General features: G+C 34.9%; 1 protein-coding gene across 50 annotated transcripts in view; it reads left to right on the top strand.

Moving 5' to 3' along the window:
• Nucleotides 1–25572, top strand: part of LOC135102246 (ankyrin-2-like) — a 213740-nt gene that overhangs the window by 111523 nt on the left and 76645 nt on the right. For 35 of the 50 annotated variants that reach the window (XM_064007135.1, XM_064007176.1, XM_064007172.1 and 32 more), the window contains 7 exons: nt 4254–4394; nt 5013–5133; nt 7826–8008; nt 18424–18648; nt 19059–19219; nt 19610–19710; nt 20749–20859. In XM_064007135.1, the coding sequence (XP_063863205.1) occupies nt 4254–4394; nt 5013–5133; nt 7826–8008; nt 18424–18648; nt 19059–19219; nt 19610–19710; nt 20749–20859 (1043 nt within the window). Of the gene's footprint in view, nt 1–4253; nt 4395–5012; nt 5134–7825; nt 8009–9549; nt 9655–11059; nt 11129–17842; nt 17861–18423; nt 18649–19058; nt 19220–19609; nt 19711–20748; nt 20860–25572 lie in introns of all 50 variants that reach the window. The other 15 variants (XM_064007152.1, XM_064007151.1, XM_064007145.1 and 12 more) reach the window with 6 other exon arrangements.

Below are 25572 nucleotides of genomic sequence, written 5' to 3'. Positions count from 1 at the left end.
GTTGCCCTTGGCCAGTATCCTTCCTACATAAAAAAAAAAAAAAAAACATGGATGAGGAGATGATGAAAAAGTTGATGGAATATGTGATTTGACCAAAACTGGAATATGCCACAATTGTTTGGTCACCCCATAATAAAAAGGAAATAAGAAAAATAGAAAGGATCCAAAGAGTTGCAACCAAATTGGTACCATGTTTTAGAGATTTAACCTATGAAGAAAGATTAAGGAGATTGAAGTTTCCATCATTATAAGAGAGAAGAGAAAGAGGGGACCTGATTGCTATTTACAGAGCTTTAAAGGATAAGGATCAAGTTGACAAAGAAGACTTATTTGTGTGGGACTCAAGAGGTACATGAGGATATGGAGTGAAATTGAAGAAAACAGCAAGTAGAAGAGATGTCAAGAAATATGGTTTCCCAAATAGAAGCATAGAAATATAGAATAACTTAGATGAAACAGTGGTACAAGCAAAAAATATTAATTAATTTAAAGTTAAGCCAGATGCTTATAGATATGGAGACAGGACAGCATGAGCGTAGCTCTTTTCCTGTAAAACACAACTAGTTAAATACAACTAGATAAATACACACACACACACACACACACACACACACACTCAGCTCACATCCAAGGAGGCCTGGGTTTGAAACCTGGGCACGGGGAGGCAAATGGGTGAGTCTCTTAATGTGTAGCCCCTGTTCACCTAGCAGCAAATATGTATGGGATGTAACCCAAGGGGTTGTGACCTCGCTGTCCCGGTGTGTGGTGTGAAAGTGGTCTCACTCCTACCCAAAGATCGGTCACTATGAGCTCTGAGTTCTTTCCATAGGGGAACAGGTGGCTGGGTGACCAGCAGATGACCATAGGTGAATCACACACACACACACACACACACACACACACACACACACACACACACACACACACACACACACACACACACACACACACACACACACACACACACACACACACACACACACACACACACAGCCTTTAAAACAGCTTTGAACTATTTGAAATTAATTTACAGTACATAAAATTTGAAATATTACAGTGTGTTGCTTGGTATCTGTTCTTTGATGTTGTAGCTGCAGATTGACATGATAGATAAGTATGCTGGTTTGATTGCAGCACACTTACATACTTCCCTCACTGCATGTAACTGGAGTGTTTTTTATTGCAAGTTAGAGTTGCATGTATCACAGGGTTCTGTTGATGAGAGGTAGTAGGCCAAACCAAGTGATAGTGATAAGGTGCAGTGTTGTGAAGCTGCTAGTTATGATAGGAAATAAATACTTGCTGGTATGGCATGTATTGGGATGAAGGAAAGATATATATGACTGAGATTGGTGTGGTGTGAGAAGATAACCTTCAGGAAAATAAAGTATTGATTGCTAAATATCTTGGAATTTCTTGAAAAAAAAATAAAGAAGAAAAACAAGATGAGAATATACAGGTATAGGAATAAATGGAGGATTTTGTGAGGAGCAGGTGTAAGATATGAATTGTTAGGTATGGTATATAGCTGTGTGTTAGTGAAAGTGGCTGTGGGATGAGAGTGGTGTGCTTAGTGGTGTTAGGGAAGGATGCACACACAAAAGTGGTAATAGAATGTATTAAAAAGAACATGGAAATGGATATCAAGTAGATATTTACTGCACAATAGTATTAGCTGTGAAAACGATATTGGTATAGTACTCCATGGGAAAAGCAAGCAGTTGAATTAACTCATTGATAGAAGACCAGTATGTCATTGTTTGATATGATAAGGTATTGAGGTTGTACTCATCTTGATAATGTTTTGTTTGGCTGATCAGTTGTGTGAATATGACTGACGGTTTTATTTTGTCAAATGGGAGTGAGATAGAGTCATATGTTAAACTGGAGATATTCTGTTCTGTAAAATCTTTACTGTCCCAGTAAGTAAAAGTACAGTTGTTACCACAAGTGTATAGTCTCTTTACAAGATGAAAGTTTCACAGTGAGATAAACGTGAAAAGTATTCTGGCATGTAGTGGAGTGGTATTTATGGTGTGTGTGTGTGTGTGTGCGTATGTTACCTCAAGTTGACTTCAAATTTCATTGAAAAGCACATTGTAGATTTACTTAATTCATAGAAAACAAAAGATAGGAGAAGTGCTGTATGATTTGTTAAACTTAGAAAGGCAGTCATTTTGAAAATTATTCTCTGAATGTACAGTTGTTTTCCCTTGAATGCTGTATATATTTCTACAGTGTTGTGGTGAAGCCTACAATACTTGAATAGTCAAGGTGCATCCTGATTCCAATGTCTCTAAGTTAATATAAGAGTTGCAGTCTGTCATGAAACATAAAATGGTTTTAGTATTGGTATGTATGTTTCTTTTGTTGAGGTGTTGGTTAAGTATGAAAAAAATCATAATGAATTTAAAAAACAAAATTATTAAAATTTTTTACATATTTAGTTGAATTTTGTTCTCTGAAAATTTCCTATTTTCATACATGCGATCAATGCTTTGTCACATTAGGCACAGTGAGTCAGAAAAGACAGCCTAAACAAGACTGCACACTTGCTGAAGTTGTTTGTTATAATGTAGGTGATTCTTTTCTGCTGTGCTGTTTAAAACTCTTACAAAACAAGTGTTTCTAAAAAAATGTTTACAGTTCATGACAGAAACTGGTACTTGAACATTTAATTCTTGTGATATATATATATATATATATATATATATATATATATATATATATATATATATATATATATATATATATATATATATATATATATATATATTTCTCTCTCTCTCTCTCTCTCTCTCTCTCTCTCTCTCTCTCTCTCTCTCTCTCTCTCTCTCTCTCTCTCTCTCTCTCTCTCTCTCTCCACACAAATGTGTATATAAGTAATGGCATAATTGCACTCTATTTGTTATCTTCATACATTCCTTGTCATCATTACAAGATAATGAGATCTCTTCAGTTCTGGAACAGTAATTTACATTTATGGAATACATAATTTCTCCTATATCTTGTTCATAGATTGGTTTGCCTGTTTGCTTTTGTAATCTATCTATATACCAGGCCAGCATCTCCCATGATAGGGATAATCAACTCATCCATTCACTCACCCTCAGTCACACAGACGCTGCTCACCAGCTCTGTGGTATTATCTGTGGCTGTCACCTGACAGGCTGGGATCCAAATCAGACTTATGACACTAAAGATTTTTACTGTTGAGCTAGCAGTTACTGTCTTTCCTGAGTAAGAGGATGGAGTGTGTGGAGTGTGAAAAGTCAGCCTTAGCCATAGCTAAGGATGTCATGCAGAAGAGTACAGCTGGCTATTACAAGTCCAGCATGTAATCCTAAAGACTGTGGTGGATCATATACTGATATTCCCAAAGAATAGTATCACATCATACCAAGACTCTAGGCCTCTAGTGTTGTATTACATTTAAAAAAAAAAAAAACATTGTATGTGAGGCAAATGTTAAGGACAGAATTCTTTCGCTTGCAGTGTGTACTAGAGTGGAAGATTACATTTGATACTCTTCATGGTGAAATTCTCTTCACACAGACTAGTACATAATTACAAAAAGGAAGCTGTAAAAACAGTACATAAACCACAGGCATTGCTTTCATACAAAGGAAATCTCAGATGAGCTTTAAGTCATCTGCCTTCAGTAGGAAGAACACTGCCTTCCAATTTCATGCACATTGTCAGAAATGGATTAAAAAAAATTTAAGGAAAGGGATGGGAATCCTTTCCTTTGTATTTTATTTTCAACAATGAGACAAGGCTTTACAGCTTGTCTCAGTTGTCCTCCTGAAGTGGAAACTCAGCCTGCTATGCAGAAACATTGATTAATAAGGAAATATCACCTATGAATTTATTGTATCCCTTAGTGAACAGAGAAATGAAATGTGGAAAATGTTATGTTACCATCCACCATACCCAGTGTCTTACCTGCACTATTGTATGTGTTGTATGTTATAAAACATTTGTGATGACATTATCGTGAAATCAACATGTTAATAGGAAAAAGAAAAGTGCATGCACAGCATTCCTAAGAGCTCCTATAAAATGTGGCCCATTCCCACCACCCTCTTCCCAACTACACAGCTGATACATGCCCTTCCTGTCTTGTACAACCCTCCTCCACTTAACAACAGTTATCACCTATACACCAATACCCAGGCCACATTTACTGATAGTAAAACAGAAAAAAATGTATATAACATCCACCATAACTTGCACATCTTTCTTCCTCACAGGTGATGATACAATGTTGGGTGACCAGTCATATCGCTATCTCACTGTGGATGAGATGAAGTCACTTGGCGATGATTCTCTCCCAATTGATGTGACAAAGGATGAAAAGATGGACATGTCCTTCAGCAGCAACCAAATGGCAGGTGAGCAGAAATGGCTGTAACCTTTTTAAGTTCCTCTATTTATCTGTCAAGCTGTAGTGACCCCCAAAGACCCAAGTGGATGTGAGTCAGCCCTGATTATGTCACCTGCACACAACCACTTGTAGCAGCCAGGTGGTTGTTGTCCATTCCCTTGTGTATTATCTAGGCTACATATCAGTTGTGGCAACCTCATGTATTTAATCAAAGATTAAATTGTGACGAGTCTGTTTTTGAAGGCTGGTGAAGTAGAAGTCTTTAAATCTGGTGATGGAATTGACAATATTTCTCTACTCTATTTGATTATGGATTGATTTTATTGTGTTGCTGAATTGCCCTATTAACACAGATAAGTGAGTAACCAATGTACCATTAGTGGCCGTAAGACCCTTTTGCTCAGGTAAGACAATTACTTAAGACTTAACCATCATTATTTTCAACTGATGAGATAGCATGCATTCATGGAAGGTTGTCTTGAAGGAAAGTCTATAGGATTTAAGGAATGTTGTGTATAAGTTATTCAAACCTTAAAGGAGAAATTCATTTTTGATATAAAGTTGGAACTTTTGACCTTAATGATAATGATGATGTACACTGTATCTTTTATTCTGTCCCTGGCAGCTCCTCCTGTTGCTCCAGCAGATCACTTGAGTCCCCAGCACCAGAAGGAGCACTATGCCCAGATGACAGCCAGCTATCCCGCTGACAATGTGGATGTTGGCAAGACACCCATTCTTGCTGGGTAAGTCTTGCGAGTTATTTATTTATCTTTATATTTACCTGTTTATCAGTCTATCTATCTATCTATTTATCTATATTCATCTATCACTCTATCTATCCATTTATCTGTCTGTCTAGTGTGTGTGTGTGTGTGTGTATATATATATATATATATATATATATATATATAATATACCTACCTGTTTATTAGGGTACATTGATATGTTAAGTAGGTATGTATGAAGTAGAAGATATTTTATTTAAAACAGCTGTTTTTACAATCAAGAACTATTTAATGATGATTTTGATAAAGTATCAATGAACTATGCACACATAAAGACACATAAAAACATATTGAATGTGTTCTAGCATAGCTCAGCATAAAAACAAAACACTGCATCAAAGTCAAGCAATGAATATTGAATGTGTATGATATTTTAATCTCTTGATCATATCTCTAAAATTTATTAAGGATTCTTTCTTTAAAAAAACAACAATTGACTAAATGAATAGCACTGAAAAGCTTTCTGTTTGGATGATAATTGGTTTGCAAAACTGAGTAGCATCACAGCAGAACACTGGAGTTAAGGGTAGTGAAGGAAACAGTGGCGAAGTTTTTCTTCATTTATTGGCATCATAACCAAACTTCCTCTGATAAGTTTTCACCCATGTACAAATTGCAGTGCCTTCATCTTTTAATGATGAATATCTTTGCCTTTAATTTCTAAGTCTTAAGTTTGCACAACAATGTTGTTGATAAGGTGCTGTTATGTTCATGAAAAGTGTTCTTATATGCTAGTAATTGAACTTAAATTCAAGATACACATAAATAAATGTGATAGTTTCTTTCTTTGTCTTTTTGTGTGCATGGGGAGAAGAGTTTAAACACAAACTTTTTTCCTCAAGCGAGTAAACTTCATCGATTCCTCATGGCTGTGAGATAATATTATGAGCTTTGCTAGGTTTTTTATTTATTTATTTTTTACAGAATTACTTGCTTGTGCACAGTTGTTACTTCTGTGTCTTGCAACTCTGAGCAGTTATTGGCTGCACTAAGTGTATTTTGTTTTGCTTTGTTCATATGCAATTGGTGCTATATAATTATATTTCTTTTATCTCCTTGGATAAAGTGTTTTTCATTGCGAAATATTCATGTTGTTAGGTGTGTACAGATCTATAAGATTTTAACCAGTTATTGTACAGTCACTGGTATTTCTCACAGATGTATAGGCCTCACCTGACTCTAACTACTAGTGTACTGCTGCATTAGGCTCACTTCCAGCTTCTTTGAGTAACCATTGATATGCATGTGGTGAATTCTTCATTTTAGACTTGTCACTGTTTATAGCTACCATCAAGAATACTTCTAGACACTGTTTACCAGTATTTACCATTAACTGTGGCATACAAGTATGTGTTGAACTTCATGATCTTGACATTTGTAAAATATGACAAATTGCATTGATATACAATACAAATTGTCATATGGTGGGCTGAACTACTTTGGTCATGAATCATCCTTCATTGGGCTGAATCACACACATGGAACTGATGAGAAGTGACCATAAAGACAAGTGGTAGGGAATGCCTTGTCAGGAAGTCAGACTGGTTTGATCTCCATGAACTTACTTGAGTACCATATCAATAGTCTGGAGTTGTCCCACTCCCAACCAAAATTGTGATCATTTGCAAATTTTATATTCAAATTTGGTTGTTACTCTAAAAATGGTTTGTAAAGTATGTCATATGAATAGTGTTTCTGCAATAATGAGCTTGTAGTTTACAAGTAATGTGTACATGTGCACATTTCTATTTTGAAAAAAAGCTGAAATCATATTTATTGCTATCAGCTTATGTGCCACAGTTTCTGGTTTTCCATATCTGTTTTATAATTCTGAAATCAAAGTTTAAGATATTTTTTTTCTCATATAAGGATTGTGTTACCCACTTCTTGGTTGTGGCAGATTCTATAAAAGTGAATCCATCATTAATGGAAATATTGTTCATACTGTTGTAACATAACTTGGACTGGTGTCCATCAGCTGTCATCACTTCATGATGCATGATATGCCAACCACAGAGTCATGTATCTATTTGGTGGCTTCTGAAGACTGGATGACATTAAGCCCATGTCACTTGGTGATCCTTATTTCTTGTTAATGAGAATTTGAAGACTGGATGACATTAAGCCCATGTCACTTTGTGATCCTTATTTCCTGTTAATGAGAATTTCTAGTTCCTTTGAACTCCCAGCCTGCTTGATGCTGATGATGATAATGATGATGTTTGTAGAATATTTTGTAAATAATTTGGATAATCTAGACAATATAGATAATATTTATGAGATTCTCAATAGTTATTCTTTCACTAATGATGGATTCTTAGTATGCTACTGGTGTCAAAATCACAGATTATGTATTTCTGCTGTAGATATTTCAGGATAACCTTTAGTGTTCTATTGAGGCATTACAATATTTTCCTAGAGGAAACTAATATGCTTTGCAAAATATATTTTTTAAATCATGTACTATGAAAACCACATGCATAAATTTCTACTTAAAGAAAAATCCTTTGAAAATTCAGGCATAATCTCTTTACATACATAGTTTTTTTATGTATGTAGACTATGATATGTCTGAGTTTCTTTGAGGGAAATGTATTTTGATGTGTGGTGAGGGAATAGCATACTGATGCCCCTTGACTTGTTGTGTCAGACCCGAGTCCCTGAACACCACTCTCAACACAACCATTGACTCAGCCATGATTGAGGCTCAGATTGAGCCTCAAATTATCCAGACCAAGTTGGCTCCTCAGCAAATGGTTGAGAACAGCACAGACTTAGCCAACAGTGGGTCTGTGTCTGAAAAGGCAGCAGAAATTCTCAATGGGTGGGAAGGGTATGTCCAGTCATTGTGTGTGTGTCTCCAGGGAAAGGATGGTTCTCATCTTTGTGTCTTTCAATGAATTACTTCTCATGCTGCTGGAAATTTTGTCAGAATCAATAAAGTAAATAATTAGGGAAAAAAAAGTTGATTATTTCAATATGACATCAAATGTACAGATAAGCAATAAAATATATAATTTTTGCTCTTTATTACTATTGTAGCTTTGTCGTTCCAGTATAGGAAATATTTTGATATCTCATTTATAGAATATTAACACTAGCCTTGTATGCAAGTATGTGGGATCTTTATATTTTTCATTGATAATGAAATTCAAAAAGTTGTAATATTTAACATACCATAAAGTTACAAGAAATCATCAGTTATATATATTTTTTCATGTTATGGATAGCTTCTATTTCACTTGTTGCTATTATGATAATAGATGCCACCAACAGAATTATTTATGAGTCATGAACAACTATTTGGAGTTATTTTCGCACGACTTCGGTAACTTTCATAAATGGACTCCACAGTTATATTATCACACAACACACAAGGTGGACAAAACTCTCCATATCTCCTTGTCATTGCTGTGGCCTGACTGCCAAAATGACATATACATTAGTTTTTCTTTTACAGTTCAGTTATTGTTCAAAGCTACAATCATTACAATAGGCCATTATGATAAATAGTGTGATGAATAACTGCTCCATTCAAAGATCACATTATGTATAACTGTGCTAGGTTTGTGATAATTAAGGGGCAAAATTTCCATCAAGAGTCTCATGATGCTCAGTCAAAAGGACATTTAATGGTTATCTGTGTTTGTCAGAAGCAATGCTACTTTTCCTGGAGATATCACACAAAAGGAGTGTGGAGTGTGTGGTTTGAGACCTGTCCTCATCCCCTTTCCCTTTACTCACTCCATGTCACCACTCTTACAGGTTTTGGGTTTGAGTTATGTCATACTATAATGGCATGCATTTGGGGATATCAGTAACTCTCAAAACAATTACTGAGATGTGAATAGATTTTTGTACCAATTTCCTGAAAAATGTAAGGTTACCAGTTTTACATTCTGTAAAAAAGATAATGTCAGGGAATTAAAAAGCATGTAAATGCAAATGTTTTAAACCTCCCACTGTTCATGAATCACTAATGTGCAAAACATGATAATTCCTGGCAAATAAACACCTCTCTGGTTTTAAATACATTGAAAGCATGTTCCCCAACATGCTTTCATGTGAAGTTTTATCACTAACATAAAATTTAATAATTACAACAATTGACTAAAAAATAATGCTTCACGTAGCACTAACTCTCTATTGTGTATGTTTTTTTTTCTTCTTTTTTCCTTTTGTGTTATCTTTATCTGTTCCTTAGTCACTCTTACTGTTTTATTTTGACACACTAAAAAATATATAAAAAAAACTGCAGGTGCTGGCTATGGAGACTGCATTGCCATTAGTTTCAGATTTGCAGCATTTAACAACTGTTCTTAGTGGCCATTTCACCAACTGTGATTATGTAATTGTTTTCTGTTGGTGGGGCAGCTACAGGAGTTTTCAGAGTTTGGGGAGTGGCAATCGATCTTCAGTGTACTCATTTCTCACCACCGACTCAGAAACTCCAGAGAACGGTTGGCCATTTTTTAGAAGGTAAAACAGGCAGTGGAATACAGCAGCTAACTAATGTCCTGTTGTTTCCATTTGTGGGTGACCTGTGCTGTTGGGGGTGTCTGGTAGTACAGGGAAGTATTGTGGATAAATATTAAAAAAAGGAATGATTTTTCTTCTTCCAAGAAATATTGACCAACTAACATTTATTATTATTATTATTACTATTTTATCTGTTTATCTATTTATCTATTTATTTATTTATTTATCTGTTATTATTATTATTATTATTATTATTATTATTATTATTATTATTATTATTATTATTATTATTATTATTATTATTATTATTGTTATTACTATTGTTCCTTTTTTTTTTTTTTTTCCAACCTGAGTGTTATTACCTTTGCTTTTGGAGCATTTTTCTGTCTGCTGATGATTGATTTTGATTGTGGCAATACTCCACCAAATGCTCCTATTTTTAAAAGTGATTTGGTGTAAATGTTATCCATGATTTCCATAAGTTTCATGTAAAATAGTGCATTCAGTGTGGGGGAAATGTGGCCACTTGTGAAGCCAGGCACTGAGATCACCAATGAAAAAGCCTGTGCCAAGTGCTAAAAATAGAGTCTGGGGGACACTCTGAGAAAGTTCACGGCTGGCTCAGTGTTGGCTGGTTATTGTGACGGACTTCACCACTCCCTTTGCCTCTCCTCCTTCACCAAAATGGCAGTCAAGCATCGGTAGCTACTCTAGACAATAGTTGCATTTTTAAGAGCATTGATCATTGGAGCATTAGTTGTGTATAAACATGCTGTGCCTTCTAAATTAAGACACTTAAGGTGTGGCTTTATGATTTATGGTACCCATACTTTAATCCTGCTTTCCATCCCTCCCTCTCCATAATGTTCCTCAGTAGTATGATAATGCTAAGAAATGTATTTTCTTTTGGGTTTAGTGAAATTTTGCTTATTTGAATATATTTTTGCCTATTATGGGATTTTTTTCGGTTTTTTTGTGGTATTACAGTACTTTCATTTAATACTGCTGCAAATAATGCCTCTCATTTTTCCTTGTGTTTTGTAGATGTTTCAGTAATGCCAAACATCATGTTTCCTTTTTTTGTTTTGGTAAAGTTTGCTTTTTAAAGATATTTTTTTTGCTTTGTTTGGAATTTTTTTATTGTTTCATTATTTCCATATAATAATATTAATTTTTTCCATTCATAGCTGAGCTTGATGACAATAATGATAAAGCTTGATTTGTGTATGTTTGCAATTAAAGAAAAACATTTTAATATAGTGGGTGGCTGTTTGATTGAGTTGCAAAAGTATATTGGCCTTTTGTAGTTTTGTTTGGTTTTGTCATAAGCCCGTGTGCTGGGGTTTACTTTGCCCTTCTGCTGTGTTAACTGTGAGGGTACTTGCCCTGGCTTTGGGGGTTGCAGAGTGAGCCTGAACAGCCTGGCGTCTTGTCTGTCATCCGGGACCAACGAATCGGGCATGTGGCGCGACAGGTTGGCACGCTCACATCATGCATCTTCATCCACACCATAAACATTAATTACTTTTTTTTTTTTTTTTTTTTTTTTTTTTTTTTTTTTTTTTTTGCTTGCACTTAGCCTGCTCTTATGAAAAGAAAAGTAAGATGACCAACCTGTTATGGCATACTAATCACCTAATCATTGGCACATGCTTCAAATATAGACAAACTTGGTGAAACTCTTTCAGTGATGATGATAGAGATTTGTAGAATCTTGAAGCCTGTCTGTCTGTCTGTATCTACCTCTGCTGTTCCTGCCAATAATTCATGTGACAAGACATTGGCAGCATTCCAAGAGTCAAGCAAGAGTGAGGGGCTCTGTTATGTGAGCTCAATTTACTGTTTCCTTCAAACCAATTAAAGACAGAGCATTCAGAGTACATGTGTACCTGCTAACCTTGGATGAGACACTTATTATTGGACTCCTGTCATGACATGACCTCACAAGGTTTGACTCACAAGGACATGACTCACAAGGTTTTGATGAAAAATAATTTTATTCATTTCTCATTCTGCTTCTCTCAGTGGAGCAGTGAAGGAGATTGCTCTGCCTTTCTTTAACTTTTCCTACAAGTTCTTCGGCTTGGTGATCTGAAAGCCATTGGTACTTTGTGCAATGTGTACATTTCTGAATTCATACTATCTAGTATAATAAATGAAGAGCATTAGTGACTTGATTGGTTGAAAGAATATAACTGGTGCATGTGTAATATCTAGCATGTTTTTCTAATATAGTATATGCAGAGTTAGGTTTCATTACCAAAAGGGGTAAGAGAAAAGAGGTGCTTTCATTTCTTATATTATATTTATTTATTTATTTATTTATTTATTTATTTATTTATTTATTTATTTATTTATCTATCTGTTTATTTATTTATTTATCTATTTAAAACCCATCACAATCATATAAAATGAAGATCAGTCTTCCACTGGGTGATATTTTCTCATGATAATGATAAGGCTGCTTGTGATTTCCTGATTGATTAAAAGTTGTATAATTTAACTGAAATTTTCAAGATATGTATGTGGCCAAAATCTACTTAGATCACTGCTGTGTTTTCATTATGTGATATATTTAAGTTGGTGTGTCTTGCTGTGCTTAGTTATCTAAGGTGACAGTACGTACTTCACCACGTCAGTGTAAAATGATGATCTGAATTCAAGGTTAAAGAGCAGAAACTAAATTTTGGGTTATATTGAGAAGATACGAATGTTCCAAGATGGGTCTAACCGAGAAGGAAAAATTTTATAAGATAATAGATGTAGCTTCTAAAATTCAAACTTGATAATTACAGACAGAAACAATTTCTCAACAGAAAACAATAGTATTTTATGTATCTGTACTGTTACATAGTAAAATATATGGTGCGATGTGTGTGTGCAAAATGGTAATCTGATTTAGTGTGTGGATAATTTTTTCTATTTTTGTAAATTTCTAGGACTGATATGCTGATTACCTCTTTGTGATGGAATTTCAACTTAAGTAACTGTTGAATGATACCCCACACCAACTCACTTAACAATACCAGTTTACACACACACACACACACACACACACACACACACACACACACACACACACACACACACACACACACACACACACACATACACACACACACATACACACACACACACTAACTCAGTGGTAACATCTTGGTCTGTCACTTGGAAGGCTAAGTTCCTGAGCAAGAGGTTGAGGGTTTGCACTGTTTGACAAATCACAGTCTTACCCAAACACCAGAATATAGGAGCCCTCAACTTACTCTGGGAGGATGTATCATCTAAAGAATGGGTGAAATAAGCAAACACACACACACACACACACACACACACACACACACACACACACACACACACACACACACACACACACACACACACACACACATACACAAATAGGTAAACCAGGTAAACTAGGTAAATACACACACATTGCCTCGTGGCTTAGTGGCAAAGGGACCGAGTCTGTGTTAGCCGCCATGGTTGACATAGGTTCGAACCCCACTAAGGGCTGGTCACCTCTGGAATTTTTCCACTGACAAGCAGGGAGGTTGGGATGTGTGGTGTGTGAGGTCACAGTCTTACCCAGTGATCAGTAATAATGAGCTCTGAGCTTGCACTGAGAGGGTAACAGCTGGTGGTTGTGGGTCCACTCATGATCAGGCCTTGGAGAATCACACACACACACAACTAGGTAAACTAGATAAATACACACACATACAAAGATATATACATTAAGAAAAAACAGAAATGAAGAAGAACAGAAATAAATTCAATAAATGTATGAAGAGGCTAAATGGAAAAATTAATTAAGAACAGAAGAAGAAAAGACTAAATATTTTTGGAGAGTTTTGGGAGCCAGAATGAAGAAATGGTACTTAAAGGAAAAGGAATAAATGAAACTAAAATAGAGAAAAATAGTAAAAATGAAGGACTGAATGTGATGTATACCAACATAGATGGACTGCTACACAGAACACTGAAATTACAAGATTATTCAAAAGAAAAGAATCCAAAGATGGTGTGTTTAATGGAATCAAAGCTATAAGAAGAAAATCAGATTGTCATTAACAATAACTACAATATATGGAGAAGAGATAGGATTGGTAAAGGAGGCGGACAATGACAAGAAATGAGGTGAAGACAAAAATAGTGTAATATGGGGAAGGAAAAGCAAAAGTAGTGAGTGTTAACTTGGAGAATAACAATGGAGATATACTGACAGTAATAACAACCTATGTACCACCCAAAACAAATTCTTGGAGCAAGGAAAATTATGAGAAAATAATAGAAGATACCATCCAGTAAATTAATTGAAAGTAATAAAAGAGTACTATTGGTTGGTGACTTCAGTTAGAAAGAAATAAGTTTGGAAATGTTTGAGGCAGGAGGAAATGAGACTGCATGGGGAGAAAGATTTTGACTATGGAAAACACAATGATGTAATGGGTGACTGAAAATACAAGATATAGGGGAGATGACAAACCAACAAGACTTGACTTAATATTAATGAAAAGAATCAACCTAACTAAAGAATTAAGATATGTGTGCCCCGTGGAAAAAAGTAACATGCAATGATAGAAATAGAGACTGATAATGATGAATCATACAAAGGAAACAGGAGAAGCTATGGGAAAGCAAATATAAATTATCTTAAGATATTCTGTGAAGAAATAGACTGAGGAAAGCTGAAAAGAGCAAATGGTGTGCAAGATAAATATGACATTTTTATGAAACTATATGAGACAAGAGTGAATAAATATGACCCACTATACAAGCCTAAAGAAGAAGGAAAACAGGTGTGGTTCACTGCAAGATGTGCAAGAGCAAAGAAAAAAAGAGACAAAGCATGGATAAAAATGAAAAGAAATCAAAACCCCCCCAAAATAAAGAAGACTAAGATAGCAAGAAATGAAGATGTAAAAATAAGGAGAGAGGAAGAGAAAGATACAGTTTAAAAGTGTAAGGATGAACCAGAACTGTTCTACAGATTCATAAATGGAAAAATTAAACTAAAAAAACTAGAAAAATTGAAGGATGGAAATGAAACATAAAAAGACTCAAAAGACATGAGTGAATTGCTAAACAAAAAGTTCCAGCAAGTTTTTATGGTAAAATCAGAATTTAAAAAAACACAAGATGAGAAGACAAAAAGGCAAATGTGGGAAATTACAGTAATCAATGTTTATAAAATGGAGGAACTGGAAGAGAGAAAAGTTACAGGACCAGATGGAGTATCAGGTTTCATTTTAAAAGAGTGCAGGAAACAGTTAATTGAACCAGTATATGACATAATAAAGTGCTCATTATGAACTGGAAGAGTGCCTAAGGAATGGAAGAAAACAGACATAGTGCCAGTTTATAAAAGTGAAAGAAAGAAGAACCATTAAACCAGTATTAGTAACCAGTATAGTATGTAAGATCTATGAAGAAATGACAAAGAAACAGTGTACAAAATTTTTAGATAAACATGATATAATATCAGAAAAACAGTCTGGCTTTAGACAAAAATGATCATGTGTTACAAATTTCCTGAGCTTCTATTTGAGAGTGATATAACACAGGAGAGGGATGGATAGGTAGATTGTGTCTATTTAGATGTAAAAAAAGCTTTTGACAAAGTTCCTCACATCAGGCTACTATGGAAGCTAGAGAATGTAAGAGGATTAAATGGAAAAATAATAAACTGGATGGAAAGCTACTTAAAGGGAAGAGAAATTAGAATGGTAGTAAAAAATGTAAAATTTAAATGGAGAAAAGTAGATAGTGGAGTACCACAAGGATCAGCACTAGCACCAATACTTTTTCCTGATCTGCATAAATTATATTCCTAAAGGGGTAGAGTTACATGAGTTTGTTTGCAGACGATGTAAAATTGCAAAGACTTATAAGAAACAACAGACTGTGAAATTCTACAAGATGATTTGAATAAAAAATGGAACTGGAATAAGAAATGGAAGACGGAATTTAATGTGAAAAATATCATGTAATGGAAATGAGAAAAACTGAAGAGACAAAAATGGACATATAAGATGGGAAACGAAGAAATAATAAAGATGCAAGAACAGAAAGATCTGTGAGTGATAATACAAGATAACCAGCAGTTGGAGAAGCATATAGAAAAGATATTCAGTGATACATATAGAATGGTGAGAAATATTGGAGCAGCATTCCACTACATAGATAAAGATATGAAGAGAAAGATTCTATGATTAGACCAAAGTTGGAATATACTGAATCAGTGTGGTCTCACCACAAGAAGAAACATGTAAAAAAACTAGAAAGGATACAAAGGATGGCAATGAAGATGGTTCCAGAATTGGAAGAATTGACATATGAAGACAGGTTAAAGGAAATTAATCTGCCAGCATTGGAATAAAGAAGAGAAAGGGGAGATTTAATACCGATATATAAATTGTGGAATGGAGTGGAAGAAATTGATAATGAGAAACTACTGCTAAGAGTAGTAGAAAATACCAGATTCACATGAGGCCACAGCAAAAAACTAAGAAAAGGAAGATGCTTGAATAATATGAAGAAGCATAGTTTTCCACAGATAAATATAGAAGTATGGAACAAGCTAAGTGAGGATGTAGTATTGGCAATGAGTGTGCACAACTTTAAAGAAAACTAGACAAGTGTAGATATGGAGACAAGACCGCATGAGGATGGGTCAGGCCATGTAAATTACAACTAGGTAAACACACACACACACACACACACACACACACACACACACACACACACACACACACACACACACACACACACATACACACACACACACACCTAGGCAAAATGGGTAAATAGACACACACACATACACATAAAGTTCCTCACAAAAGCCTTGTGTGGAAGTTAGAGAACGGAGGAGGACTAAAGGGAGCAGCATTGAGATGAAAGGAGGATTATTTACAATGGAGCAAAATGAGAACAGTAATCCGAGACATTAATTCAAGTTGTTGGTGCAGAGAGTGGAGTACTGCAAGGATCTGTGTTGGCACCTATTATGTTTCAAATATATGTAAATGATGTGACAGAGGATCTAAATAGTTATATAAACCTGTTTGCTGATGATACAAAAATAATGAAAATAGTAAAGAATGAAAATGACTGCAAGGAGTTACAAAATGATATTGACAAGAAACATGCATGGAGCCAAAGATGGAAATTAGAATTTAATACCAGAAAATGCCACATGTTGTAAATAGGAAAAAGTAAAAAGACTTTCATGAAAGTACAAAATGGGAGGAGAAATAATAATGAAAAGTTATGAAGAAAAAGATTTGAGAGTAATGATTCAGGAACTCTATCACCTGAAAGACACATAAATGGGATATTTGGCTCTACATAAACCTTTTTAACAAAAATTAATATGCCATTTAACTACTTAGATAAAGAAATTATGAAGAAAATTATAACAAGCATGATACATTCTAAATTTGAATACCCAGCAGTAGTTTGGGCTTCACATGGAAAAAAAGATATATGGAAACTGGAAAAGAATACAGCAGATAGTGACGAAGATGGTACCAGAATTGAAAGACTTAAGCTATGAAGAAAGACTTAAAGAGATGGGTTTACCAACACCACAAGAGAGAAGAGAAAGAGAAGACCTGATAACAATGCACAAATTAATAAACATTATAAAAAGAATAGACAGAAATGACTTGGTACCACAGATGGATGAGGGAGAGAGACGGATGAGGGATCATGGGAAGAAAATAAAGAAGAGTGGATCAAGAAATGCAGCTTCCCATATATAACTATTGAAATCTGGAATGATTTGAAGGAAGAGATGGCTGCAACAAACAGTGTACACATGTTTAAAGAGAAACTGGATAAATATGGTTATGGAAATAGGACAAAATGAGCTTTGGCTTGTGCCCTGTACGATATGACTAGGTAAATACATGTACACGCACACACACAACTAGGTAAAGTAGGTAAATACACACACACACACACACACACACACACAACTATGTAAAGTAGATAAATACACACACACACACACACACACACCCACACACACACACACACACCAACAAATGTGTGTGTGTGTTTTCATAACACAATATTATACTTGATACTTATTACTTGTTGGAATTGTTTGTCTGAGGCTTGTGTTGAGCTGATAACTAATTGTGCATTTCTAACCTTTCTTGCATGCTTCAAATAACAGCAAACTCTCATGGAGGACGTGAGTATCTAGTACCTTGGCCTCTTCGTAGACTGCTCTGTATCATCAGTTGGTGGATTTCTGAATACTTCTGATTTTCTTGTATTATAGTACTTTGAATTTGTTTATTTTTTGTAGTGCCCAGTAGATTTTAACTGCATTATTTTTTCCAGCACTTTCATTGCTGTATAGAATGATTGCCTTACAGTAAGGCATTTTAATAGCTTTGGATTTTCTAGTAACATTTTAATTATTGATTTTTTTAATGCCCTTATTTTGTAGTGATAATTTTTTGGTTTATTTTTTGATATTATCATTTAATTTATATCAGTCAACTTGAAAATGTATGCAGTAAATTGATTTCATGCCAGACATGTTATTTCAGTGTAATTGTAACAATTTACTCAAGTATTATGGTAATATAGATTTCCTTGACAGTCATATATCAAATTTGTAAATATCTTTCTTTAAATGTTCATTAAGTACATTTTAGGTATATTAACCTCACCTCACTACATAATTGTTCAAACATCTTGATGAATCATCCCTTCCTGGGAGGAGCTATCATGATGACCTTGTCACAGGTTCCTGGTGAGCTTCATGGTGGATGCCCGGGGCGGAGCCATGCGAGGCTGCCGCCACTCTGGTGTGCGAGTCATCATCCCACCTCGCAAGGCTGCCATGCCCATGAGGGTCACTTGCCGCTATCTGAAGAAGGATAAATTGGTCCATGCTCCTCCCCTGATGGAGGGTGAGGCGCTGGCATCCCGCATCCTGGAGATGGGTCCTGCAGGTGCCAAGTTCTTAGGGTGAGTTCCAAATCATATCTGACAAGCTATTGATATCACTTAATGCCTGACAAAAATAGCATGAGTATAGGGTATGTATAGACTCTATGTATTTCAGGTTTGTTCAACACAAAGAAAAACAGTAGATACCTAATTAATGACTGGCAAAAATGCCTAAATCTTTAATATAGTTATGCTGAACTTTTGTTGTTTATCATAGCTTCGACATCTAGAATACTCTGAGACCAGTTTGCATGTTTCAGGAATTAAGGGAAGTACAGGATTATTGAATAGGGGTTAGAGAGGACATGCTTGTATTACTATTATAATTTTTTTTTTTATAAGATTGGACTAATCCAAAGTTGTATATAAATTATGTGAGTGTAAGATCAATGATAAATCCTCAAATGTCATGGTGTTGCTCCTTCCAGCCCTGTGATCATTGAGGTGCCACACTTTGCCTCTCTGCGTGGGAAGGAGCGTGAGATTGTGATCCTTCGTTCTGACAATGGAGAGACGTGGCGAGAGCACACCCTGGAGGCCACAGAAGAGGCGGTGCAGGAGGTCCTCAACGAGAGCTTTGATGGAGAAGGTGGGTGGTGGTGGAGCTGCATTTTGTTAGTAAATCATGAAGTAAGCAAGTCATTTAAAGGATTTCAAGAGCAAATTGAAGTGTAACTTTAATTAAATCATATGATATGTTCACTCTTTAAACTTTTGCATACTTTAAAAATTCACTTACCTATTATTATGTTCTTTTATATATATATATATATATATATATATATATATATATATATATATATATATATATATATATATATATATATATATATATATATATATATATATATATATTTGAGCTCAAAAACAAGTTGCAAATAATAAATGTGCAAAGATTATTGTCATAGTTATTTACCATGAAGGTAGTGTATTAAAACTATATTCCTCAGGGATTAAAATGTTTTACACTTACTTGCAGAGTTGAAACAACTGGAAGACCTCAACACCAATCGCATCACTCGGATCTTGACCACTGACTTCCCTCAGTACTTTGCCATTGTGACTCGCATCAGACAAGAGGTAGGTGTTTCTTTCTTATTAGTGAAACTTGCAAATTGATATCATGTGGTAACCAAAAACCAATATGTGAGAGGATGATTTTGGGTTTCAACAGAATAAAGTTTTATATTTAATCAAATCTCCCATACTTTTGAATATATATATGCTTCTTTCAGATGATTAAGTGAAAATAGTAAATTAAATCTTAAAAATAGTTGAGATCTCAGATTGTTAGCAGACAGATGCATAGATAATATATTATCAACATACATTACGTATCTCTACATTCTGTGATGTTGGGGAGTTGTGTTCTGGATAAATTTCCATATCAGAATTCACATGTAGTGAATAATTCATTCTGTGAGAAAAGGATACAATACATTCATCAACTTTGCTACAAATCTGTCCCATGAAGAAGTTAGTATATAGTGGATGAGTTGCTTGAGAGAGAGAGAGAGAGAGAGAGAGAGAGAGAGAGAGAGAGAGAGAGAGAGAGAGAATGGTACAGAGGGTAAGAAATACCTGCCCATTTAGACTACAGAACAAAGATAGAACATGCAGCCTTGGGGCAGTTGCAGTATAGCGCTATTTTCATCAAGTGATGTTTAGCAAAGGCTTCACTGCTCAGCCTGTTAATCAGGATGCCCAGTTCTAATGTTCTAGAACATCAGAAAGAGAGGCACTCAGATTTTTCTCAAATTCTAATAATTCATAGACAAGTATAGATCTCTTTAAAGGAAATAAATTTGTGTGAAATGTAAATTCTGTATGCAGAGAGAGAGAGAGAGAGAGATTGTTTGTGGGAAGCAAGGTTATCACTGACACTTAGGATCAAATCCGATAATTTGCCCAACACAAGGTTTGGCAGTGCCACAGGCCAGGAAATCATCAGAAAAGACATTGCCTAAACACTGGATAAAATGGTCAGACAACTCTCTCCAAAGGGACAGCCAAACCTTTTCGGCATGTAATCCTTCATGCATGTGTCTAAATGTGATTAAGTATTTAGAGGAAACTCCAGTCTGCTACTTATGCACATGATTGCTTTTGTGTTTACAGGTTCATGCGATTGGTCCAGAGGGAGGGATGGTGTCATCCACTGTGGTGCCACAGGTGCAGGCTGTTTTCCCTCAAGGAGCTCTTACCAAGAAGATCAAAGTTGGACTTCAGGTAAACCTCTTCAAGCCACGCAAAAACCACACAGGACCCATGAAAAAAATTAGTGTCAACAACATTCCCAAGAAGAAGCGTTTCAGTCTCATATGGTGAAGTACAGCATATAACATTTGGGGGTCAAGGAAATGCTTTGAGCTAAATTAATATGACAAGATTTTCTGATTATTCAGGATTTTCTAGTTCTTATTCACCCTACTGGTAAAATACATTTACTTTCCTACGAATTTATTTAAGGAATTGAGATATGCACTTAATTAGACTTTTCAACATAATATTTACACATTTAAAGATACATGATTTTGATAATGATGCATACAGCAGTCCTCCAGTAATGCAGTGACCACTTTATATATTAACAGCCATAAAACTTTGATTTTTATCCCACTCATTCTGTTCACAGAAAATTAAAAGTTCTAATGTTAGCTGTGAGTTTAGATTGCAGCTGTAGATATATGAAAGGGTGGTAATTCCAAGCCACACTTTGCTATTTTAGTATTCTTCCCAGTTGAACTGGATGACTGACAGAAATGCTGAACTCCCAGTTTTCTCACAGTGTGCTTTGGGCAAGTAATGACATAAGTTGCCCAAACTAAGGGAGTGCACTTAAGATCCTTCTGTAATGTCTGTTGCCTATTTTTGGAATAGATTTAATATATAAAGTTGGAATATTAATATTTTCATGGGAAAACTATGTTATTTACACAACAGCAAGCTTAAAAGCTAATTATTTACAAACTTTATGCTCATACTACTTATATCCATGCCTTATCCAAGCCAGCAGGGTAAATCACTGTATTCAGCACTAGTTTGGATTGGGTGTTACATAATCAACTTGTCTGTTTGATGGATGCCATCTCTTGTATTGTGAGAGCTCTGGCCTGCAGCTTTCTGGAAGGGTGACAAATTAGACAATTGTATATACTAATCATTTCTATTTTCAATTTCATGTCAGTATTAAATGAATTATGGGTAGTATTCAAGTAAGTTTCAAATACTTGTCAATAGCTGCTTTTGTGTTCATGCTCTGTTTTGATGTGAGTTGTCACATCATTTTTCTTTAGACTAATCTTGTGCTGCATAAACTGGCTCAGCTCCTCTCATGTGATGTTTGCAGTGATCACCACATGTACTGTTTCATGGTTTGTTGGTTCCTTCCTTCATGTAGAGTGCACCTCTAAATTATGGCTTTGCCATGCATTATTTGTATTTTCATTCATATTTATTGAATCATTTTGAAAGCAGAGGGATTGTAGGACCACACGTTTGCAGGGTTCTGTCCTTTGGCTGTTTTATCTTTATGAAGGTGTCATTAAGTTACATGCTGTAAGCTGCTTAATTTTTTTATTTTTCCATTGCATTATTAGAGGACTATCCATCTATCTAGGTGTATGCCCTCTTGTTTTATATTGTAATGTTTACACACCAAATCATTGCAAAGAATAAGGATAATGACAATGATAAACGATGGTACAATATTTATAGGAGATGAGAAAGATTCATCATTTGATATATTTGATATGCGTGGCTCATCATATCACATAATGATAACGTATTGAAAGCTTGAAACGTGAATACACATACATAAAATGAAAGTGACATGTGAGAGGCATGCTACGTGAAACATCATTGCAAGCTTGAAAAATTATTATATGGCATTTGTTCATTGCCCAACTTTCATGGGCTGCAAGAGGTTCAGTGAGAAAATATTTTACCTCATTGTCCCTCCAGAGAACTTTCCTTTAACAGTTCAGTTTGATATTCCTGATGGTAAGACATAGTGTAGCATAGACAGGTTAGCCAATGGTGGTGTCAGCAGTATTGTGGAGGGTGACCACTCAAGGTGTCACATCGGGGAACTGCACTGAGTTTGTATTTTGTCCTGTGAGCGGCAGATTTGAGCATGAGCAGCTTGTGTATGTAGTGGAGCATTGGCCACATGATGTAGGCTGAAGAACCACATACAATCAATAATTTGTACTTTACATATTTAATATCTTTACATGTTAGCTCACACTTTTCTTACCATTTCTTATGAAGACTTCCAGATGTATGGAAGTCATTAAGATATTTTTATTATGAATAATATTTTTTGCTATTATTCACAAAATATTTATTTTCTTGTTATTTTTCCTGAATTCTAGTCATTTTTCATTAATTCTAGTCAGTCTGATCTCAATATGTGTATAACTTTATGACAATATAGTTTATGCTTCATTTTGTTGCTGTAGGATTCTTGATATCCACTGGTATTAGTCATTAGATGAAATAAGTATTTATTATTATTTTGAAGAACAAATTAGCTGCTAGTATTTGATTTTATTTGCATGAAGAATTGGCTTCTAGTAGTCTGAATTTTTTCACATTCCAGTCACTACTCATGCATGGCTTTCATTGCTTATATGCTTTCCTTTTTTGCTTTTATTCTCTTAACAGTATTTTATGGGCTTTGAAATACATATATCTATTTTTAGTCTCATAGTAATTGTAAAATATTACTCCTTTTGGATTTTTGCTTTACATACTATTGTTATGTGCAAATGGTGAGATGATTACTTGAGTCTGGAAGGGGGAATAAGGGAATGATAGCAGTAAATAACCAAAAGGCTTCAGTGCAGACATCTAGTAAGGAATCGCCCATACCGTACAAGCTTTAGGCTAGACCCATGGTGTAAGCATAATGCAGACCAACTGCTCACCTTGTTCTGCTACAGAGACCTTATCCAATGCCAGCAAAGGGTAATATTTTCTGTTCATATCACCATGCAGGTGAAGATTTTAAATTCAAGTCTAAAACAAGATGTGAATATAGTACGAAGAAGTCATTAGTGACTGATTGGTTTTCTTTTATGAAGCTGCAGTACTGTCTCAGTTGTCTTAAGAAATTAATGTTTAGATTTGGAAAGCAGAATAATGAATATTAGAAATATTTGTGTACTTGCATATAAATTGCCCAAAATTTATATTTTGATATATATACCCTTGCTTGTGAAAATTTCAAGAGAACTAAATTTCATGCTACATGAGTGTTATGCATCCTGCATAATATGCCATCAATTATTCATTCTTCATTGTCAAATATGAATTGATAACAAGACCTCAGTGCATAACTTATAGGGACTCTGTAGCATGGACAAAATTCCTACCCTTTGGTCTTTCTTTATGGTAGAAAGACTATTAAGGCTCACATTTCATGCACTAGAAGGACCATGTCATTCAGTTACTACTCAAAGTTTCTAGCCAAGTTCTGATATTGTACATTATGCATTCATATACTGCTAATTTGAATTTGTGCCCAAGCATCTAGTCATACCAGTGCATGACTTGTATTTTTCTAGCAGATAAAAGACCATAGCATATACACTGCAGTATAATTGCCAGTAGCTGCAGTTTTTAGTGCCCCGTAATTCACAAGTTGTAGTTCCAGATGTAATCTTGACTTTCCCTTTGAGGCTGAAATCACAAAATAGTTGAGTGCTGCAATGATTATGCTTAGGTCAAGGCCTTAGAAAATCACATGTCAAATGCCTTTCTTGAGATTTAATATTTTTATATGTAATGTTAACATCTATGGCATCTTCTGTAGACTTGATATTTGCATTCATAAAATATGAACTTGAAAACACCGAAGAAATAATTGGCTGACAGATTCATATAAAGAAAGAAAAAAAAACAACGATCTGTATTGTCTACAGCACATGATAATAGCATGTTAGAATATCTGTAGATTAGGAAATAGGTACCTTTCGAAAAGCCTTTTTATTACATTTCACTTTAGTATGCAAACTTACTTTATATTGTATTTTGTATACTTGAACAGATTTTCATGTTTCTTATTTATTAGGGTACAGTACTTGTATTCAGGTTTGCAAATGTCCCTTCTAGAAGTCTTCCCCTTTGATCTAACATTGTGCTTTTGGAATTTGCTTTAATAAGAAATCCAATTTGGAATACAGTCAATTTGAATATGCCAAAGAGCAACTTAACATAATCCATCATGCTCACTCATATTTAGGATTAGAACTTAGACATATGTTCAGTTCAGTTAGTTGGATTAAGGCTGTGCTTAAGATAATTTGGTGTTATTTTGTTTATTTTGAAATAGTGACATCCAATAACATGCATTTCCCTAACTCAGAAAATAATATGGAGTTTAACTAAATCTTAATTAACATAGCCTTTTGCTACCATTTTTGAGGCCAAGTCAAATTGGTCAATCCGAGAAATGGATTATAGTATTTAGTATCTTGCAATCTTGCTCCTTTCCACACAGACTCATGTATAATCAGTATTATATAGAAACAGGAACTGACTGAGCCAGAGTCATACACTACCATCCACAGAAATGTTCATTCATTATTTATTTTCATTTTTTAATTAATTCAGCCAATCAATTTGCATAAGCATAAAATCTGAAGAGGCACATGAGTTAGACTGAAAGGGAAGAAGTTAAGTATTATCAAATTGTAGTGGACAATTTTTCCATATCAAGTTAGGTCTAGTGTGCAGAAAATAGTCTACACATTCCAGTTAAGATGAGCATGAGTGTTATTGAGTGTGGCACATCTTGTTAAGGTTGTCTAATTTTAAAAATACTCACTGTGGTAGACTTAAAGACCTAAAGACTATCATTCTTAGAACTGGATGAAGATATGATTCTAATTTGTTTAGTATATAGGTAGGTAATGTACTTATGTCCTGTGTGCTGCA

This window comes from Scylla paramamosain, chromosome 7, assembly GCF_035594125.1.
Source record: "Scylla paramamosain isolate STU-SP2022 chromosome 7, ASM3559412v1, whole genome shotgun sequence".
Classification (NCBI taxonomy): Eukaryota; Metazoa; Arthropoda; class Malacostraca; order Decapoda; family Portunidae; genus Scylla; species Scylla paramamosain.
The sequence above is the reverse complement of the archived record's forward strand: the minus strand, read 5'-3'. Positions and strand labels throughout refer to the sequence as shown.